Below are 18,782 nucleotides of genomic sequence, written 5' to 3'. Positions count from 1 at the left end.
TAGTTTTTGAGATTGTTAAGATCTGACTCAGAATGGATAGCTTTCAATAGCTGGACAGTGGTAGACAACAACCTGAATACAGGCAGAATGGTCACCTCCAAGATTACTGCTAGATGGTACAGTAAGAAAAACAGCTGGAGTCAAAGAAGATTGGGTGGGCCAAGTTAAAGAGTATTAATGAGATTTCTTCATAGCAGACCTTCTTACAGACTGTTGATAGGCTGACGTGCATTGTGACTCTACAATAGGAAAGAGCAGACAGAAACTCCCCAACTTAATTGAATTAACTGGCCCTAGAATCCACACCCCCAACTTCTGGGGCCTTGGGAGTGTCATATTGTTCTTCACCAATGCTTTGTGAAATTCACCTGTGGAATATGGGTCTGCTCTAAGAAATGCATTGCTAGGCTCACTATGAGGGGCTGGTGTTTGGCACATCTGTTAAGACACTGTTTGGGGCTGGCGCCGTAGCTCAATAGGCTAATCCTCCACCTTGCGGCGCCGGCACACTGGGTTCTAGTCCCGGTCAGAGCGCTGGATTCTGTCCCGGTTGCTCCTCTTCCAGGCCAGCTCTCTGCTGTGGCCCAGGAGTGCAGTGGAGGATGGCCCAGGTGCTTGGGCCCTGCACCCGCATGGGAGACCAGGAGAAGCACCTGGCTCCTGCCTTCGGATCAGCGCGATGCGCCGGCTGCAGCTCACCAGCTGCGGCGGCCATTGGAGGGTGAACCAATGGCAAAAGGAAGACCTTTCTCTCTGTCTCTCTCTCTCTCACTGTCCACTCTGCCTGTCAAAAAAAAAAAAAAAAAAAGACACTGTTTGGGATGCCTGCATCTCATCTCTGCTTGCCTCGGTTCAAATCCTGGTTCCACTTCCAATTCCAGCTTCCTGCTGATGCATAGCCCTGAGGGGTAGCATCAAGTAGCTCAAGTACTTGGGTCCCAGACTGAATTCTTGGCTCCCAGCTCATTCCCGGTCCAGAACCATCCATTGCAGGCATTCTGGAAGTGCACCTGTAGGTGGGAGATCTCTCTGTCTCTGTTTCTGTCTCTCTGTCTTTCAAATAAAGAAACAAAAGTAAATAAACTCATTATGACTCTTACCTTAAAAAAGTTATTTTCAGAGCACCAGAAAGAGAACTCCATTCAGGTTTTCCAGATGGGAGCCCAAGCTCTTGTGCCATCATCCACTGCCTCCCCAGATTCATTAGCACGAAGCTGGATTGTGTGCACGCAGCAGCTGCACTCAGATATGAAATGTGGGCAGCCCAAGGTGCACCACAGCACCCCAGAGTTACTGTTAAGGACACCGTGTTTACAGCACAATGACTGTTGTTGTTAGTGGTGGGAATATTTTACTTTTTTAAGCTCATCATCTCTGGACCTTCCTAAGAGAATGATGAAGATACACAAGTGATGACACCCACCCATGGACCCCAAGTGAAGGTATCAGACTTTTGATAGAATCAAGAAGTTCAGCACTTAGGTCAGAAATGAAACTCAGCTAGAAAAGCCACAGGCCTCACAAACACTTGGAGGAACTTAACAGTGTGGAGGCAATTAACAGTGAGGACACCAATTCCATACCTGTCTGCCATATCTTTATTTACTCCATTATGCAAACTTAGAGGAATCTATCTTCCTAGAAATAGTACTTAAGGATTTGATCTACTAAATTAAGAAAAGGACATGCTAAATTAAGAAAAGGCCAAGTTTCAGGCCTGAGGCCAAGCCCCGCCTCTCACTCCCCCCACCCGTCGCAACCCTAAGGGCCCGCCCTCAGGCTAGGGACGATTAAAAAAAAAAAAAAAAGCATGCTGTATTTGTCTTTATATGTCTAGCTAGTTTATGTTAACACAATCATCTCCAGTTCTATCCATTTTACTGCAAATGTCAGGATTTCATTCTTTTTCAAAGCAGAATAGTATTGCATCATATATATGTGCATGAGTATATATGTATACAGACATATATATATCAAAGTTTATTGAGGAATATGTTGCTCAATGTTCATGTATTTGTATAATTTTTAGTTTGTTATTTTTGATTTCTAATATTTTTATTGTTGCTTTCTAATATTAATCTACTGTAAAAAGAAAAAATACATAATAAAATTTTGGTTTTTACAAAAAAAAAAGAAAAGGACATACTGAGTGCTGCCTCACAGATAGCAAGTGGAACGATTTGTTATACTACCTTAGAAAGTAGCTGATTCATCCATCTCAGTAGAGCCAAACCCTCTTTATTATGTATAAATATATATATATACATATATATTATGGATAAAAGTGTAACCCATAAAATATATTACATGTCCACTATTCAAAATTACCTGCAATACTGAATAAATATGTTCATCTTTACTTCCACTTTTGAAAGCATTCATTCAATCACTTCCCTTTTAGAATCTGTGAATCCAGTGTTCTATGTAGCATAAAAGTTCTATCTTGATAAATACACTTGGCATAAGCTACATCTTCATTTTTGTAGCAGTTATTTGCAAAATGTCCTGTTCATGAGCACATATCTAGCTTCTTGCATAGTATTGGGCTAAGCATGTGCACTCAAGAAATATGCATAGAATAAACCAATACTTCATAAAACCATAAGAAATAATATCTCAGATGGCTAAGTAAAATGGATAAGAAAAAGGGTGACTAACCTAGCATGCCAGGAATAAATAAGGAACTGCCTTCTTTTTTAAAAAAAGATTTATTTTATTTATTTGAAATACAGAGTTACAGAGAGAGGTAGACAGAGAGGTCTTCCATCTGCTGGTTCACTCCCTAGATGGCCGCAGTGGCTGGAGCTGCGCCAATCTGAAGCCAGGAGCCAGGAGCTTCCTCCAGGTCTTGCACGTGGGTGCAGGGGCCCAAGGACTTGGGCCATCTTCTATCACTTTCCCAGTCCATAGCAGAGAGCTAGATCAGAAGAGGAGCAGCTGGGACTAGAACCAGCACCCATATGGGATGCTGGCACTTCAGGCCAGGGCTTTAACCCACTGCGCCATAGCGCCAGCCCCAGGAACTACCTTCTTAAAGCCACTTCTTATGGGTCCTGATCCTAAGTCCCTCTGGCAGAAAGTTCTGGTACTACCCCCAGTAAGGATGAAGCTGTCAATGGCACTGGTTGGTACTGACATTGACAACACTGTTAACTAACAACAAAAAGTAATCAGCATTGTTCCTTTCCTACATAAGAGCACTGTATCTATAATTTATGCTTTGAAAGCAAAATAAATTGAGACAACTACAAAAAGTTCACAGATAATGGAAATAAAAGACAAGTTTATTTTGGTGCAAAAAAAAACCTGAAACCTACCACCCATAGTTGCTTTATAATGTACATTTGCATGAACTTTTTGAAGATTTATAATGTATGATTTCTAAAATTTCTGCAACAAAACAAGCTTATCTCTAAATTTCATATCATCCTCCATGAACTTTCTGAAGGACTCTTATACTTAGGAAAAACAGTTATTTCAATGCCCCACAAGGTAAATGTTTAACAAATATTAGTTTACTTTGACTTTTTCAGTAAGTGTAGCAGAAAAACTAAAGGACTGGACTATGCCATGTGAAATAAGTCAGACACAGGAAAAAGAATACTGCATGATTCATTCATGCTTTAAAAAAAAACACAATGTTGATTACTAGAGGCAAGGAGGGGTAGGAAAGATAAAGGGAGTTTGAATTGAAAAACAGGGAATCTGGGTATGGTTCATTAACAGAGACAAGTACATATTATATTAACATGTTATAGTAGAGGAAGCTGGGTACAGTTTATATATCATGAAAAATATACCTACTGTAAGATACTAGCAATAGGAGAAGCAGAGTATGGGGTATATTGCAAAAAACATCTTTTAAAAAAATCACCTTCGGGGGCTGGCGCTTTGAAGTAATGAGCTGAGCCTCCGCCTATGGTGCCAGCATCCCATATGGGTGCCGGTCCATGTCCCGGCTGCTCCACTTCGAATCTAGCTCTCTGCTTATGGCCTGGGAAAGCAGTGGAAGATACCCCCTGCACCCATGTTGGAGACTCAGAAGAAGTCCCTGGCTCCTGGCTTCAGAAGGGCCCAGCTCCAGCCATAGTGGCCATTTAAGGAGTGAGCCAATGGATGGAATACCTTTCTCTCTGTCTCTCCCTCTCTCTTATCTGTAACTCTGACTCACAAATAAATAAATTATTTTTTAAAAAAATCTTCCAATGCACTGGTAATAATATATCATATGTTCAGAAAGTATTAAAAAGAAAACAGAGTAGTACTCCCATCAGTCTCATTATTACCCCAAAAATACAGGCTTTGGGGATTACTATGTAATAAAACGGGCACATAAAGTATCCTTCCACCAGCCGACTAATATACACTTGAAAATTTTACGCCATCTAAATTGTTAAGTCCTATAACCCCAATAAACTGCCCAAAGACACATTTTCTTCCTACATCTGGAATCTAATGGCCAGCAGGTGTCACAAAGGATGTCAAAATACAAGATAAGAAGATAAGAAAGAAAGGGCATAGATAACAGACCATTGACCCTTTATCTTCTACTAAAAACCTGCATCCCACTGAGGCATTTTGGTTGCTGAGATAAGGCGAAGGCTGCCCTGCTTCACTTATTGAGTCTGGATCCAGAGAAGCATGTAGCCAGTGAGTGCCTTGTGCATCTTAACAGCAGTTCACTTGATTTGCTTGCAGTCAGCAATCTGACATTCTGAAGGTGCCAATGGAACCAAACCACAGGAAACAGTGTGCATCAACAGCCCTCTCTCCTGACATGAAAACAACAGGCCGGAGGGCGGAGAGGGGGTTACAATTTCTCTTTGTTGTTCTTCACTTTGCTTCCATGTTAGTTTTAACTTTAACTTCTCCTTTACTTAAATTAGCATGCACCCAACTAGAAGGTCTCCTTTCTGAGTGAATAAAAGCACAACCACATGGAGTGTTTACTCTAAAACAGTAAAGCTCAGGCACACAGAAAGCACATATTTGATGCTGGGCACCGTTCCCAACATGTTACAAGCATGAATTCACTTCATCCTCATAGCAACTGATTACTACTCCCACTTTCAGGGAGAAAACTCAAGTAGAAAGAGTAAATTGTCCACGGAGACACAGATAACAAGTGAGGGACCCAGGATTCAAACCCCAGCAGTCCAGAATCCAGGTGCTCACGTAGTCACAGTAGTTGATGCTGCCAACATACAGAACTGTACAAGACCACAAAAAAACAAGGCTGTCAGGACTCCCACGAGCCTCTGCACGTCAGGGGCAAAACTCAGTCTCTAATCAGCATCCATCCTTTGATCAGGTATGCACTCCTTTTTCCATTTTTAATGGAATCATTTCCTTTATTTCTGCAGACAAGTAACTTCAGAGTACTAACAGGCATTGCACTTCTGTAAATACCTTACTTTCTGCTTTGAAATAATTGCACTCCAAAATGTGTATAATCTTATTTTAGATAAAAGGAACAAATTAAAAATACATGAATAAAGTAGCATAGAAATATATTGATATTTTAATACCTTGACATATTTAAAATAGTGAAACAAATTATAACCACTCCCTTATTTTTCCACAAAGCCTTTTTTCCCATTTTTTTTTTTTTTTTGGTATTTTGGAATATAAACATTTGCAATATAAAACTGTTTCTCAAGAGACATGTTCAGGAAAAGTATTCTATGCCTGCATTTTCTCTATCAGAAATTGGCCAAGTAAAAAGGAATAATTATAGGTCAATATTGTGTTAAGACAACACCTGTGACACTGGCATCCCATATGAGTGCCAGTTCAAGTCCCTCCAGTTCCACTTCTAATCCCGCTCCCTGTTGATGTACTGAGAAAAGGCAGTGGAAGATGGTCCAAGTGCTTGGGCCCCCTGCTACTCACATGGGAGACACAGATGGAGTTCCAAGATCCTGGGCTTTGGTCTGGCCCACCTCCAACAATCACAGCCATTTGCGAGTGAACCAGTGAATGGAAGATTTCTATTTCTCTCTCTCTCTCTCTCTCTCTCTCTCTCTCTCTCTCTCTCTCCTCTTATCTGTAACTCTGCCTTTCAAATAAATAAATATGTCTCCTTTTTAAAAATGGAATAACTGGGGGGGGGGGCGGCTGACATTGTGGCCCAGCAGGTTAAGATGCTGGCATAAGCTGCCACCTGAGATGCCAGCATCCCATATCAGAGCACAAGTTTGAGTCCTGGAAACTGCTTCTGTTTCAGCTCCCTGCTACTGTTCCAGGGAAGACATGGGAATATGGCCCCAGTGACTGGGCTCCTGTCTCATAAGTGGACCACCTGGGTGGAGTTCCAAGCTCCTGACTTTGATCCCAGCCAGCTTCAGGCATTACAGCTATTTGGGAAGTGAATGAGCAGATGGAAGATTCTCTCCCTTTGTCTCTCTGTCTCTCCATCTGTCTGTCTCTTTCTCTCTTTCTGTAACTCTTTCAAATAAATAAACAGATAAATCTATCTTAAAATACATGCATAAAGGAGTGACTAGGAAGAAAGTATAACTTGGTACACTTCCAGTGATTTTCGTATTGGTACATTCTATATGTACTTCCCCCTAGCATTCATCAATTAGTCAAGAAAACAATTTGTGAGCATAAATGAGGACTTTATGAGGGATCTTCAAAAAGTTCATGGGAAATGCAATGTTACAAAAAAACTATGCATGGATTTCAAATTTTGTGCACCAAAGCAAACTTTTCTTTTAATTCTATTTTTCTGTTAACCTTTTCAAATATCCTCATAGAAGGGGAGAAAACAATCCCTCTAATAAGTATCACCACATAGGCTGGGAAGGCTACTTCCAACTCCTTTATACAGTATCACTCAAAGGCTATGGATATAGAATGAACCCACCAAGGCTTCAAGATGATATTTGAGTATATCCTTGAAAAAGCAGATACAACAATTAACATCACATTTCTTGTGTTAACAAAAAATGTTAACACATACTTGCCTGCTTTAATAAAAATTAATTCATTGGCTATTGGATGGAATGGAGGTGTTCTGATGACCACCTTCTTCCCAGGGCAACACAAATACACTTTGAATAATGGGAAATTCTTCCGCTGGGATCAGTTCTATGAAGGTGTTTTACAGAGTAGCAAACTGCCTCCCTGCTCCAGTTCCCTAGCATCCAACTAAAACCACCAGCATCATAGCATCAAATAGCCTTCTATACACAGTGGCTAAATCTGTATCTAAATCACAACGTATTACAACTCAAGAGAGATAGCACAACTTGATTAATTTGATAGCAACTGAATTATTCAACACAAAGTGGAAAAGCTTTCTCTTTGTAAATGCCTAGAGAGAGGCAACATGGAACAACATAATGATAAAACTTCAGTTTTAGCCTCAGGATCCACATTACTATTTAACTCATAATTGTATCAGGCTCAATAATAGTTTATACTCTACCAGACTTTCAACTGATACACATCACTGTCCTATGGAAAATCTTTACTAATTAAATAAAACAAAGATGGAGCTATTCTAATGGAAATCAATGTGTAGCATCTGCGCTATGAGTCAAAACAGATAGATGAGTCAGTGGAACAAGGTATAGGAAAAACAAATGAGAAGAACAAAGGGTTTTATTTCCTAAACTCTACACACTGCAGCTTTTAAATAAGTTCTGAACTAGGAAATTTAACATATCTCTGGGTAGGTCATATGTTGATTCTCATCCTTATAACCTAAGATTAAAAAAATGATACAAGCAAAACACGAAACTTCTCAAGGGTTCAATATAACCATGTGTATAAGGAAACTGCAGGCCAGATAATTTGTAAATTAATAAACAGAGCTAATTCTATGCCTGTACTGGAACTTAGAAGGGAACAGGCAAAGAAAGCTATCATTTCCATCTGGCTCTTCAAAATAAGTAAATGTATTTTTTAAATGGTCTTGCACTAGACCACACAAAAGTATAGGCCAATTACAAGTCTCAAAATAGTCACTTTTCATCTTATCCATACGATCAAAATAATTTTCTGGGAACTTTTTTCTCTTGGACACTTCCTAGCCTAATCTTTAATATTTTTTTACTCCAGCTTCAGAGAAGTGGCCCCAAATAGGAAGATGGGCATGCGAGAGCCAAGTGCGGACACTGCACAAGGCAGAGAGCTGTCCTCTGCACTCAGGTTGTTGAGCAGCGATCCTGGATGTTTTCTACTGAGGACACGCGACTATGCGGAAGTGATGTCATGGCAGATGTGGTGAGACTTCCATAACAAGGAAGTAGGTGTTTTCCTGCGTCCACACCAGCCAGACATCCACAGGTTTTGTCTGTGTCTCAGAGTAATCAGGGGGCCAGGAATCAAGACGAACAGACATGGATTAACAATCCCCATCAAGAGAAAGCCAGGTTCAACTGAATGAGGATATTTCTTTTAGGCTGCTCATTTCTAGACCTGCTTGAGATTCAGAAGGAACTCTTCAGACGTCCATACGTACCTACCAACAGCAAATTCACTTCCATTAGCTGAAAATTCGACTTTGGTGGGAAGACAGACCACAGCACTAAGGAAACTTCAACATGGAATAGAGTAGAAACAGGATTTCTCTTTGCGGCTAATATTTTATAAGATTTTTCATGATCTTTGATTACAGTGGGCGGGTCACATTTTCCCTACTACACAGAATTCAGAGCACCATAATGATGGCATGCATTGCGGCAACAACCAATACTGTCTTAAACTAAAGGTGGTATTAAGTTGGAAGAATGTAAGAGTGTTTTACATAGAAATTAATTTAGACTTCTAATCACCTTGATTCGGAAGCAGTGTCCTGTCTAGTACAACAGGAAAACAAGGAATGGTATTAGCACACAGAGAGAGGTACAGGCCCCAAATCAGGATTTGAAATGAAAAGGCAATGCTATTAGGCAATCAGTAAATCAGTTACAGGTATTTCAGTAATGAGCCACAATGAATAGTTATGTTATTTTTATCAGAAAATTATAGAAGCAACATTGTACTATGAGATTTTTCATCAGCAAAAATCTTATTTTTTACTGAAAATTTTATAAGTGAATAGAAGAAAGGACTGTTGCACCTTTTTTACTATTATTTACTTTTGACCAATGAACGCATTTCAAAGCAGATAATTTTTAAGATATAAGCTTATAACATAAGTAGCAATTATAAAGAGTAACAAAGATGCCTGTTGACAGGGAAGATATACATGGTGAACAGATATTATAAAAATATATCATCACAAAGTTATTATGTAACTACTAAACTACTGCATAACACTAAATTTTGAAAAATTAATCTGAAGTAAGGTAAAACAAAAAAAAATACTTATTTCTTTCTTTTAACATTTTCAATGCTGTGCAAATCAATCTAGTAACCAACAAACCATGATATTAAAAAGATCTTTGCTCCTTTCCCTTAGCCTGTGTAAAAACAGCAACCCAACCTGCCTTCAATAATTCAGCAGAGTGGCCCTAGAGAAGGACATCTAACCTGAATTCAAAATTTTAAATTAATATGCTTTGTAAAAAGTAACAATACTATTTGGCTCCATCTCCCCATCCTAGTCCTTATTTGAAATGCTTATTTTAGAGATCCATTGTATGGAATCGATAGGATAGTAGGTACTCAAGTGACAAGAAAATTATAATTGATAAAATTATGAATCTCGTCCCTCATTTTTCTGAATAGTTCCAGCTCTCATGATAATTGTGTATGATGTTCTTTCTGCTAAGAAACCACTGATTAATATTGTGTTCTTAAACATTCTTGTTCTTAGGAAATACACTCTAAAATATTAAAATGATATGATGCATGCAACCTCTAATAAATGGCTTAGAATTAAAAAAATGTATGTGAGGATAGACATATGTTTATATATAATTGTACCTAAATGGACAAAGAATGATAAAGACAATGTAGCAAAATGTTAAAAACTGGTTAATCTGGGTAAAGCATTAACAAGACGACTCTCTAATATTGTTGCATCTTCTAAAATAATAATTAAAAAATCAGCAAACATTCTCTCAAAGATTGCAGCTAGCGCATTTATGTCTAAGTGATTTGCTAGCTGAAATAAGCCTATTAAAAGTGTACTTTGTCCAACAATTTTACTTCTGTGTATATATCATCAATAATGCATACGCAATGCAACTAAAGACACGAACATAAGAGTCAAGACAGTAGCCTTTTCAAAGCCAAAAGCCTAGACCAAAATACACATCCACTCACAAGGGAATGGATAAATTGTGAACTAGTATGTAGAATATAATCTAGCAATAAAGATCAATGAAGCACATGTAAAAACAGAAATGAACTTCACTGGCTAATGTCAGTGAGAGAAGTCAGATATAAAAGAATATAAGCTGTAGCATTCCATAGCGATAAAGCACAAAACCAGGCAAAACTGATATGCAGTTTGAGGTCAGCATGGGGCCAGTGGCTGGGTGGGAACAGGAGAGGCACTGCAGAGCTGCTGGTAACATTCCATTTTTTAACTGGTGTGGGATGACATGGTGGTATTCACTCTGGGTTCATTCACTGAGCTGTATGCTTAGGGTTGGGCTACTTTTCAATGAAAAGTGTTTGTTTGTTTGTTTGTTTTTTAAGTATACTTTTGGCCTACTTATTCTAATCTATGTTGTCACACCTAAAAAGTATAGACAAGTGTATAAAAATACTCTCTTATACAATGGCTAGGGACAGTGACATGGCAAAGCAAGCTAAGCCACGGCCTGCAATGCCAGTACGCTGCATCAGAGCACAGATCTGAGTCTCAGCTGCTCTCCTTCCTATCCATCTTCCTGCTAATGTGCCTGGGAAAGCAGCAGTTGATGCCAACAGTACTTGGACCCTTGCTATCCACGTGGGACACCCAGATGTAGTTCGGTCCCCTGGTTTTATCCAGGTCCAGCCCTGGCCACTGCAGCCATTTCAAGACTGAACCAGATAATGGAAGAGTTCTCTCTCATCGCCTCTCTTTCCATCCTTCCTTCTCTCTCTCTCTCTCTCTCTCCCCCCCCCTTTCTCAAATGAATCTTTTAAAAAATGAAGAAAACAGAATGGCTTTTAATAATCCTACAAAACTTAAAGTTCTCAACATGTTTAAATACAGTCCTTTAAATAACACAATTACAAAAAGGTGAAACTTTCCAACAGAAAAATAATGTGCTTTTCCCTGCTGACTTCCATTGTCTTTCTAATTCTAATGAGGTTCCAGGAACATGGGAAGTTATTGGCAAGAAGAATACCTACAACTAAGCAGCAAGTCCTAGAAATAAACGATATCAGGGGCCGGCACTGTGGTGAGTGGGTTAAGCCTCCACTTGCAGCACTGGCATCCCACATGGGCACTAGCTCAAGTCCCGACTGCTCCTCTTCTGATCCAGCTCTCTGCTGTGGCCTGGGAAAGCAGTAGAAGATGGCCCAAGTTCTTGGGCCCCTGCAGCCACTTGGGAGACCCAGAAGAAGCTCCTGACTCCTGGCTTCGGATCCACCCACCTCCATACGATCATTTGGAGGAATGAACCAATGGATGGAAGATCTTTCTCTCTGTCTCTCCTTCTCACTGTCTCTAACTCTATGTCTCAAATAAATAAAATATTTTAAAAAAGCAAATGGATGGTACAATCTAATTAAAAAAAGAAATAAGTGAAATCATGTTAAACAACATAAATAATCATGAAAAAACAAAGTCACTGCTTTTGTTCTCTACATCCTAGTCACAGCTAACCTTTGACCTTCTCCATAGATACTGCCAATTGTCACTTTGAGGCATGATTCTGTTTCAGGAAGGAAACTGTGATCCTCCAATGTTCCTGTTAACTAGCATAACAATGAGAAGCAATAGGTTGCATTGAAAGTGTTGCATTCTTTTTAGGACGAAGTATTAGGCAGAAAAGGCAAACTGACATTTTCATACATCTACCTTCTTGTTTCCCTCAGTTCTACTTTTTTGTGACTGTCTTTAAAATTTCTCCCATAAGGTCGCTCGTGAAAACCCTTTGAAATAACTTCATCATCTACTTCCTCCACTAGAAAAATCAAATTCAGTGGTTAAACACAACAACTATATTTAAGTCAGAGGAAAGCTAAAATTCAAAATTATAACAATCATTATCAACTATCTTCCTTGGAGTAAAAAAAAATAATGGCACACATGGACAAAAGATACTCAGAGATCACCAAGGACCGATTTACTGTAACTAGCTCATTAGGGTCACCTAGTTACATGCTAACATTCAGAATTTTCTAAGTCTAAAACAAGGAGGCAAAACGATATCCAAGAAGCTGTTAAGGCACATAGGTTGGTTGATAGCCCATAGTACTCTCCTTGACTATAACATCACCAATTATCAAACAGCTAAAAACCAACTGTTCATCAGCAAGACAGACACTGTGCAGAATTAAATGGAATACTACACAGCGCTAATAAAGGATGAGTCAATCTAGACAGGAAAACAGGAAATAATTCACTAACTTTAAGCTGGCAGCAGTCCCTTTTGAGGACTTAGTTCACCACCTCCCAGAGGCTGCCACCTAAGATCTGAGTGATCAAAATAGTTTCATGTATAATTTTAAATTTTAAAATGAACTAATTCTCTAAGCACTACAATATCTAGCTTTCTGAAGCTAAAAGAGCAAGCAACAAGATTTCCCCATGCTGGGGAAAATCAATAAAAAGGAAACATAATGTCTACCAGCTTCAAGCCATCTCCCATGCCATCAGACAGCTGCTCTCAGTGTAGTCCTGTACTCATTATATGATTTGCATTGAGATTCAGAAAGGTCTTTCTGTAACTGAAAAATCAAAGACATGCCTAGGAAATATTAATATTAGTAATATTTCTAAAAAAGTTTTAAAAATTACTTAAAAGCAAAGACATTGTATTTATCACTTTCTTATAGTTCTTTCAATCAGTGGCCTTTGGATTCCATATAACAGGTCTAGAGAGGCTAAGAAAAAACATTGTGTGATACAGAAAGTTTACTTAACTTATATTAGTACTAAGCCTTGCTCTAAACAATACCAAGCTTAGACTCTGGCATCTGAGGCAAAGAAAGAAACAAATTATTCAAAAAAGTGTATTTGAGAAAGACAATCCCACCATCAAAAAAACTTTGAAGCTACTGTTTTAAAAAGTTTGCTTAAAAAAATTAATTGGAACTGAAACCAACATATTAGAAATAGATTAGAACACGCACAGCATAAGGATGCATAAACGTCACTCCAAAGTTAATCAGCTACTTTTTAGTAACATATCAGTACATCACTGCAGAAAATTTTGCTTTGCAAACCGAGGACACTGATCTCACCTGATTTCATGTTCATACTGTGGGGACAGTCTACCTGAATTCTGGTAAAAGCTTTTCAGGAAAGAGGGGGCAGTGAAGGAAGGGGCAGAGAAGGAAGTATGGAGACTTGGAAGACTGGAGGAAGAATTACTCTCCTTTTGTATGCGTCGAACTGATGAAAGAATGCTGAATACAGAAAACACAGCAAATTTGTCTTAATTTATATTTCAGTAAAACCTTCATTCACTATGAAAAAGCATATAAACAGGTTCTTTCTATTCATTTAAGCTTCCCCTTAAACACTCAAGGCTATATCTTACACGAAAAAAGAGCATGCAGTTGTCTGTTTTGATGACTTTGACCAAGGTTCACTCTGAGGATTCAAACCCCTCATCTACGTGGCATTTCTAACCATCTGTGTTTGTCTCTAAAAAATTCTAAACAACTTCAGGACAAAAAGTGTTTGTTTTTACATGCAAAAGACACTTCAAGGGAAAAAAAGTAGGAAAGCACAAATAATTACAGGAAACAAGTTCCAGAAGGGAAAAGTGATTATTAGTAGTTCAAAGACTGACTATTTTAAAGATAAAAACCCTTCTAAATATTTAAGAACAACACATCTGGTTGTTGGAAGCCATCATAATACCTTTGGCTAGAAACCATTAATGTCCACGCTCTAGCCTGAAGCCTGTGGAATGGCACCACTATGGTTTAATCCAACGTCTTGACCTCTCACATGGCTTTTTTTTTTTTTTTCAAAGCAGATTCTCCAAATAGAAAGGTTTTACAATGACACAGATAACTCTCTATATTGATAGGAAGTGTTTGAACAGATACATTATAAAACGTGGAAAACATAGAGAAGAACTGAAATTCATCAAAGTATGTTTTCCTAGGAAAAAAGATCTGTTGCCTTGCCTGAACACATACGAACTGATCCTATAAAAAATCCTGGTATACACATGAAAACTTAATTTTCTTCCCACACAAAAATCTGATGAGAATGATTACATTGTTTATTTTTATATAATGAATGTGTTATTTTTAAGTTTCAAGCCACGCAAAAAATAACAATGAGAATAAAACTGTATCCTTAAAAGACATTCTGGCAAACCTGACAGACTTTGTATCAAATTTAGCCTTCTCATTTTACTTCAAGTTCTGCTTATTTCCAATGAGCATCCCTTTCCAGTCCTATTTTCTGTATCAAACTCACAGGTAAACAAGAGTGACAAAATCAGTTCTGAGATACGAACTCTCACCTGTGCTACACATTTTCCAATTCCAAATTTACGACCTTTACTGTTTCTTACCAAATGTCAAATAGTTTTGTTCAATAACTTTTTAAGAATCATCCAAGATAATTTCTAATGAACACTACGTGTCAGTTATGGGATTCTAGCTTTCTGTAGCAATATCACTTTCTCCTAGATAACATTTGTAACAATTTTCATATTTAGCCTCAATGCATTATGTAGTAAAACAGAGCCAAAAACGATTTCACGTATATGTGATGGGAATTTTTTTAACACTGGTATTTTATTATAGGCCAACAGGATGTGCAGACTTTGTTTTCTTTTAATGGTTTTGCTAACACCTAGTGTTTTGACTCCAGAGTGACCCACATAGGGTGTCACGCGCCACTGCCCTCACATCCAGGACGGGGGTCGAACTCACCTGCATTGCTCGCTGGAGCCCTGTCTCAGCAGGGGCGAGCGCACGCCGGGCGCCCTCCCTTCCTGCAAGTTCAGCTTTCTCTTGGTACTGGACGGCGGGTGGCTGAACGTGTGCGCCCGTCTCCGGAACTGCGGGGAGTCGGAGTCCTCCTCTGGGAAGGTGTGCCAGCCCGAAGACAAGGGCGAGGCTGGCGGGGTCCCCGGAGGAGAGTCCCCCGGGGAGCAGTCCTGAAAGGCAAGCACACGTGAGGGTCTTCTCTCCTAACAGGGGTCATGACAGACCTGCCGACGCCCAGAGCTCACGAGGGACCCGGCGCCTCGTCTCCCGCTGCAGTCATCGCAAACCACATTGCTGCTTCTACGCCGTCTCCCCACAACCCCTCTCTTCTGATCAGCAACTGTAAGGCGGCATCCGTAGAGACAGGCCAGAAAGTGAAAGGAGTGATGACAAAAGGTGTTCTCTGCCCTGGCACTTTGTGGTCAAAGGTTGCAGCATTTCCTCACTGCTAACTCAAAGATGAAAAGACATCATGACCAAAAGAGGGTGGAGTCAGGGGGTCCGTATCTCCAGCTTCCGTGACATCTCTGACGCCTGCTTCCTGTAGTGTCTCAACATCAGCACAAAGCCCAAGAGGCCCGGCCTTCAGGAAAGGCAAACAGAGCCGGTTAAGTATCCTCCCTCTTTGTGGATGCGTCTCTCCAGCTACATACTGCCCGAGGTACATTTCTTTTCAAAGACATGAAAAACAGGAAAGGAATGAAAAGCGAGCAATGCTGGAATGCATCTCATTTTGCACGAGTGGACATCATAAATCTCCCAATTTAGACAGGTATGCTGTTGATGCTCTCCAAAGGGGCACCACTGGAGCATGTTTGTCTTGATAAACATGGGTTAGGGATAACAGACTCAGGGCAGGCCTAAATCTGCAATCCCATCAACTTATAAAGCTTAGTTTTAAAAAAAAATTACTATTTTCCATTTAAAGAAAACAAAGGTGGCACATGCTCAGGTGACATGTTGCAGGATACAGGAAACAGGAAACCAAACCCACTGACAACTGTTCAGGAGATAAAGAAGAGCCTAATGCTGCAGTTAAAATGATAAAAAGTGGGGGGAGGGGGGGAGAAGGCACATGGGAAGAGAGCTACAAACAGATCACCGTACAAGTACAGTAACTACATGGCTCATTTTTATACAGCTCTGTATCAACAGGTGCCCAAATACTGCCTCCAACACATGCCACCTCCAGGCTGAGAACCACATCACCTAGGTTTTCACAGACAAAGTGCAGTCTGAGGAGTTCTGTATAAATCTAGAACACACGGAGATACAGATCAGCTTGATGTGACAGTTAGGCTGTATGGGATATGTTCTATCCCAGTGTGAGAAAGCTTAGCCAAATGAAAAGCAACATAAATAATAAAAAATAAATGATAAATAATAAATACCCAGAATAAAAGAATAAAGCTTCAAATACTTAATTTTCAAAAATTCACAAAGGACTCATAATAAAATAATATAGGCACTCCTATTACCATTAACAGTGTGGGTTTTGGCTGAGTTGCTATCAGTAGTAAACAAAGGACTTGTGATTAGATACCTTTTCTGAAGCAAGACTGTTGGACCGTTCAAAGCTGTCCACGCTCCCAAGCCGGCCTCTCATTCTGTTAGCTCCCTGGGTGAAGGGAATGAAATTAAATCTTTCAGATGGTTTGAAATGTGGCTTCAAAACTATAAAAGGCAGTTGAAGATTACATCTTGGTGTTAGCATTAAGTAGATCCTTTTGTGGTTACTCAAATTTGTTGGCAGTATTACCAGCCGTAACAGGCACAGAACATGAACTACCCTCAGTTCATCACCACTATTTCTAAATCAGTTGTTAGATAACTAGATATTCAGACCAAGCTTTTTGCAGTTAATTTTGGTTACAAAGTTGAATATTATTCATCTATTAGTTCAGTGAAAACCTCATTAAATCTGTGTCTCATTCAGTTATATACCAATGTGGAAGGTACAGCAAAACAAACCAAGAGAGTTATAAAGGAGTTTAATACACACCTCAAGTACAAACAGCATAATTCATGTAACAGGATTATAAATAAACATAGGTTAAACACAAACGAACCAAAAAGGGAACTGTATGCTAAAATGTATGGATAGGAGGGCAGAGGTCATTCATTATTCCATAATGCAAAACTCCCTCAATACATTATCCCAAGGCAGACACTGTGACACAGCAGGTTAAGCCACTGCTTGGGACACTGCATCCTCTATCAGAACACCAGTTCAAGTTCCAGCTACTTTGGTTAAGGTCCAGCTCCCTAGTAACGTGCCTAGGAAGCAGCTGATGTGGGCAACTGAGAATTTCTGGCTTCCGGCTTCAGCCTGGTCCAGCCCTAGCTCCTGCAGCCAACTTGGGAGTGAACCACTAAATGGAATCTCTCACTCTTTCTCTCAGGTGAGTCTGTGTGTGTGTGTGTGTGTGTGTGTGTGTGAGAGAGAGAGAGAGAGAGAGAGAGAGAGAGAGAGAGAGAGAATCCCTCTGTCATTCTTTCAAGTAAATAAACAAACACATACATTTATCTTCAAAAAATCAATTTCACACCAGAGGTCTGTCAGTGTGCATCAATATTGGTGAATTTGTTATTGATTATCTGCTCACATAGTTCAAAGGTGGGCAGTTTATAGATGATCTAAGAAAGAAGGACCTAAGACATCATCTCATCCAATGCTCTCACAAGGTATCCGAGAAAACTGAGGCAAACTACTGAAGAAAAGAGGTTACAAAGGCAGGCTGGGAACCACATCACCTAGGTTTTCATAGACAAAATGCAGTCTGAGAAGTTCTGTATAAGTCTAAAACATATGGAGATACAAATTAGTTTGATGTGACAGTGTCTGAAAAAATTTTTAAAAGGTACAATATTCTCATAGTACTTCAGTTTTTTAAAAATTTATTTGAAAGGCAGAGTTACAGAGAGAGAGAGAGGGAGAGACGCGGGGCGGGGGGTCTTCCATCTGCTGATTCACTCTCCAAATGTCCAAGGCTGGGCCAAGCCAAAGCCAGTAGCCAGGAGCTTCTTCTCAAGCACTTCAGCCATCCTCTGCTGCTTTCCCAGGCACATTAGCAGGGAGCTAATGAATTGGAGCATCTGGGACTCGAACCAACACCCATATGGAACGCCAGCACTGCAGGCGGCAGCTTAAGCCAAGCCGGCACCAGTACTTCAGTTTTAATATTTGTCCCCATATGTTCACAGGTTTAATTTTTAGGGGAAAGAAGATTATGTTTCTTTTAATACTTGTACAAATCTTCAAAAGTCAAACTGTGCAATCAACTTATAAACAACTTTCTGAATCCTACTCCCCAAAAGCAAACCAGGAAATGATTTATCTTGATGCTTCTGAGATACAATCCCTTGGCCAGCGCTGTGGCTCAATAGGCTAATCCTCCACCTGTGGCGCCGGCACCCTGAGGTTCTAGTCCCGGTCGGTTGGGATGCCGGATTCTATCCTGGTCACTCCTCTTCCAGTCCAGCTCTCTGCTGTGGCCCGGGAAGGCAGTGGAGGATGGCCCAAGTGCTTGGGCCCTGCACCCGCATGGGAGACCAGGAGAAGCACCTGGCTCCTGCCTTCGGATCAGCGCGATGCGCTGCAGGCCGCAGCAGCCACTTGGGGGTGAATCAACAGAAAAAGGAAGACCTTTCTCTCTGTCTCTCTCTCTCTCTCTCACTCTCTACTCTGCCTGTCAAGAAAAAAAGAGAGAGAGAGAGAGAGAGAGAGAGAGATACAATCCCTGTATCTTCGCACTTTAGAT

At 40.0% G+C, this 18,782-nt stretch overlaps 1 protein-coding gene across 8 annotated transcripts in view; it reads right to left on the bottom strand.

Annotated features, from left to right (window-relative positions):
- The window catches only part of TBC1D4 (TBC1 domain family member 4), a 220,050-nt gene that overhangs the window by 31,835 nt on the left and 169,433 nt on the right, over positions 1-18,782 (bottom strand). For 6 of the 8 annotated variants that reach the window (XM_070048715.1, XM_051850604.2, XM_017343535.3 and 3 more), the window contains 3 exons: positions 16,565-16,639; positions 14,965-15,191; positions 13,309-13,473 (listed from right to left, as the gene is read on the bottom strand). In XM_070048715.1, the coding sequence (XP_069904816.1) occupies positions 13,309-13,473; positions 14,965-15,191; positions 16,565-16,639 (467 nt within the window). The remainder of the gene's footprint in view (positions 1-13,308; positions 13,474-14,964; positions 15,192-16,564; positions 16,640-18,782) is intronic. The other 2 variants (XM_051850605.2, XM_051850606.2) reach the window with 1 other exon arrangement.

Source organism: Oryctolagus cuniculus, chromosome 9 (assembly GCF_964237555.1).
Source record: "Oryctolagus cuniculus chromosome 9, mOryCun1.1, whole genome shotgun sequence".
NCBI classification, from domain to species: domain Eukaryota; kingdom Metazoa; phylum Chordata; class Mammalia; order Lagomorpha; family Leporidae; genus Oryctolagus; species Oryctolagus cuniculus.
Note: the sequence above shows the minus strand (reverse complement) of the source record. Positions and strands in the feature narration are given on the sequence as shown.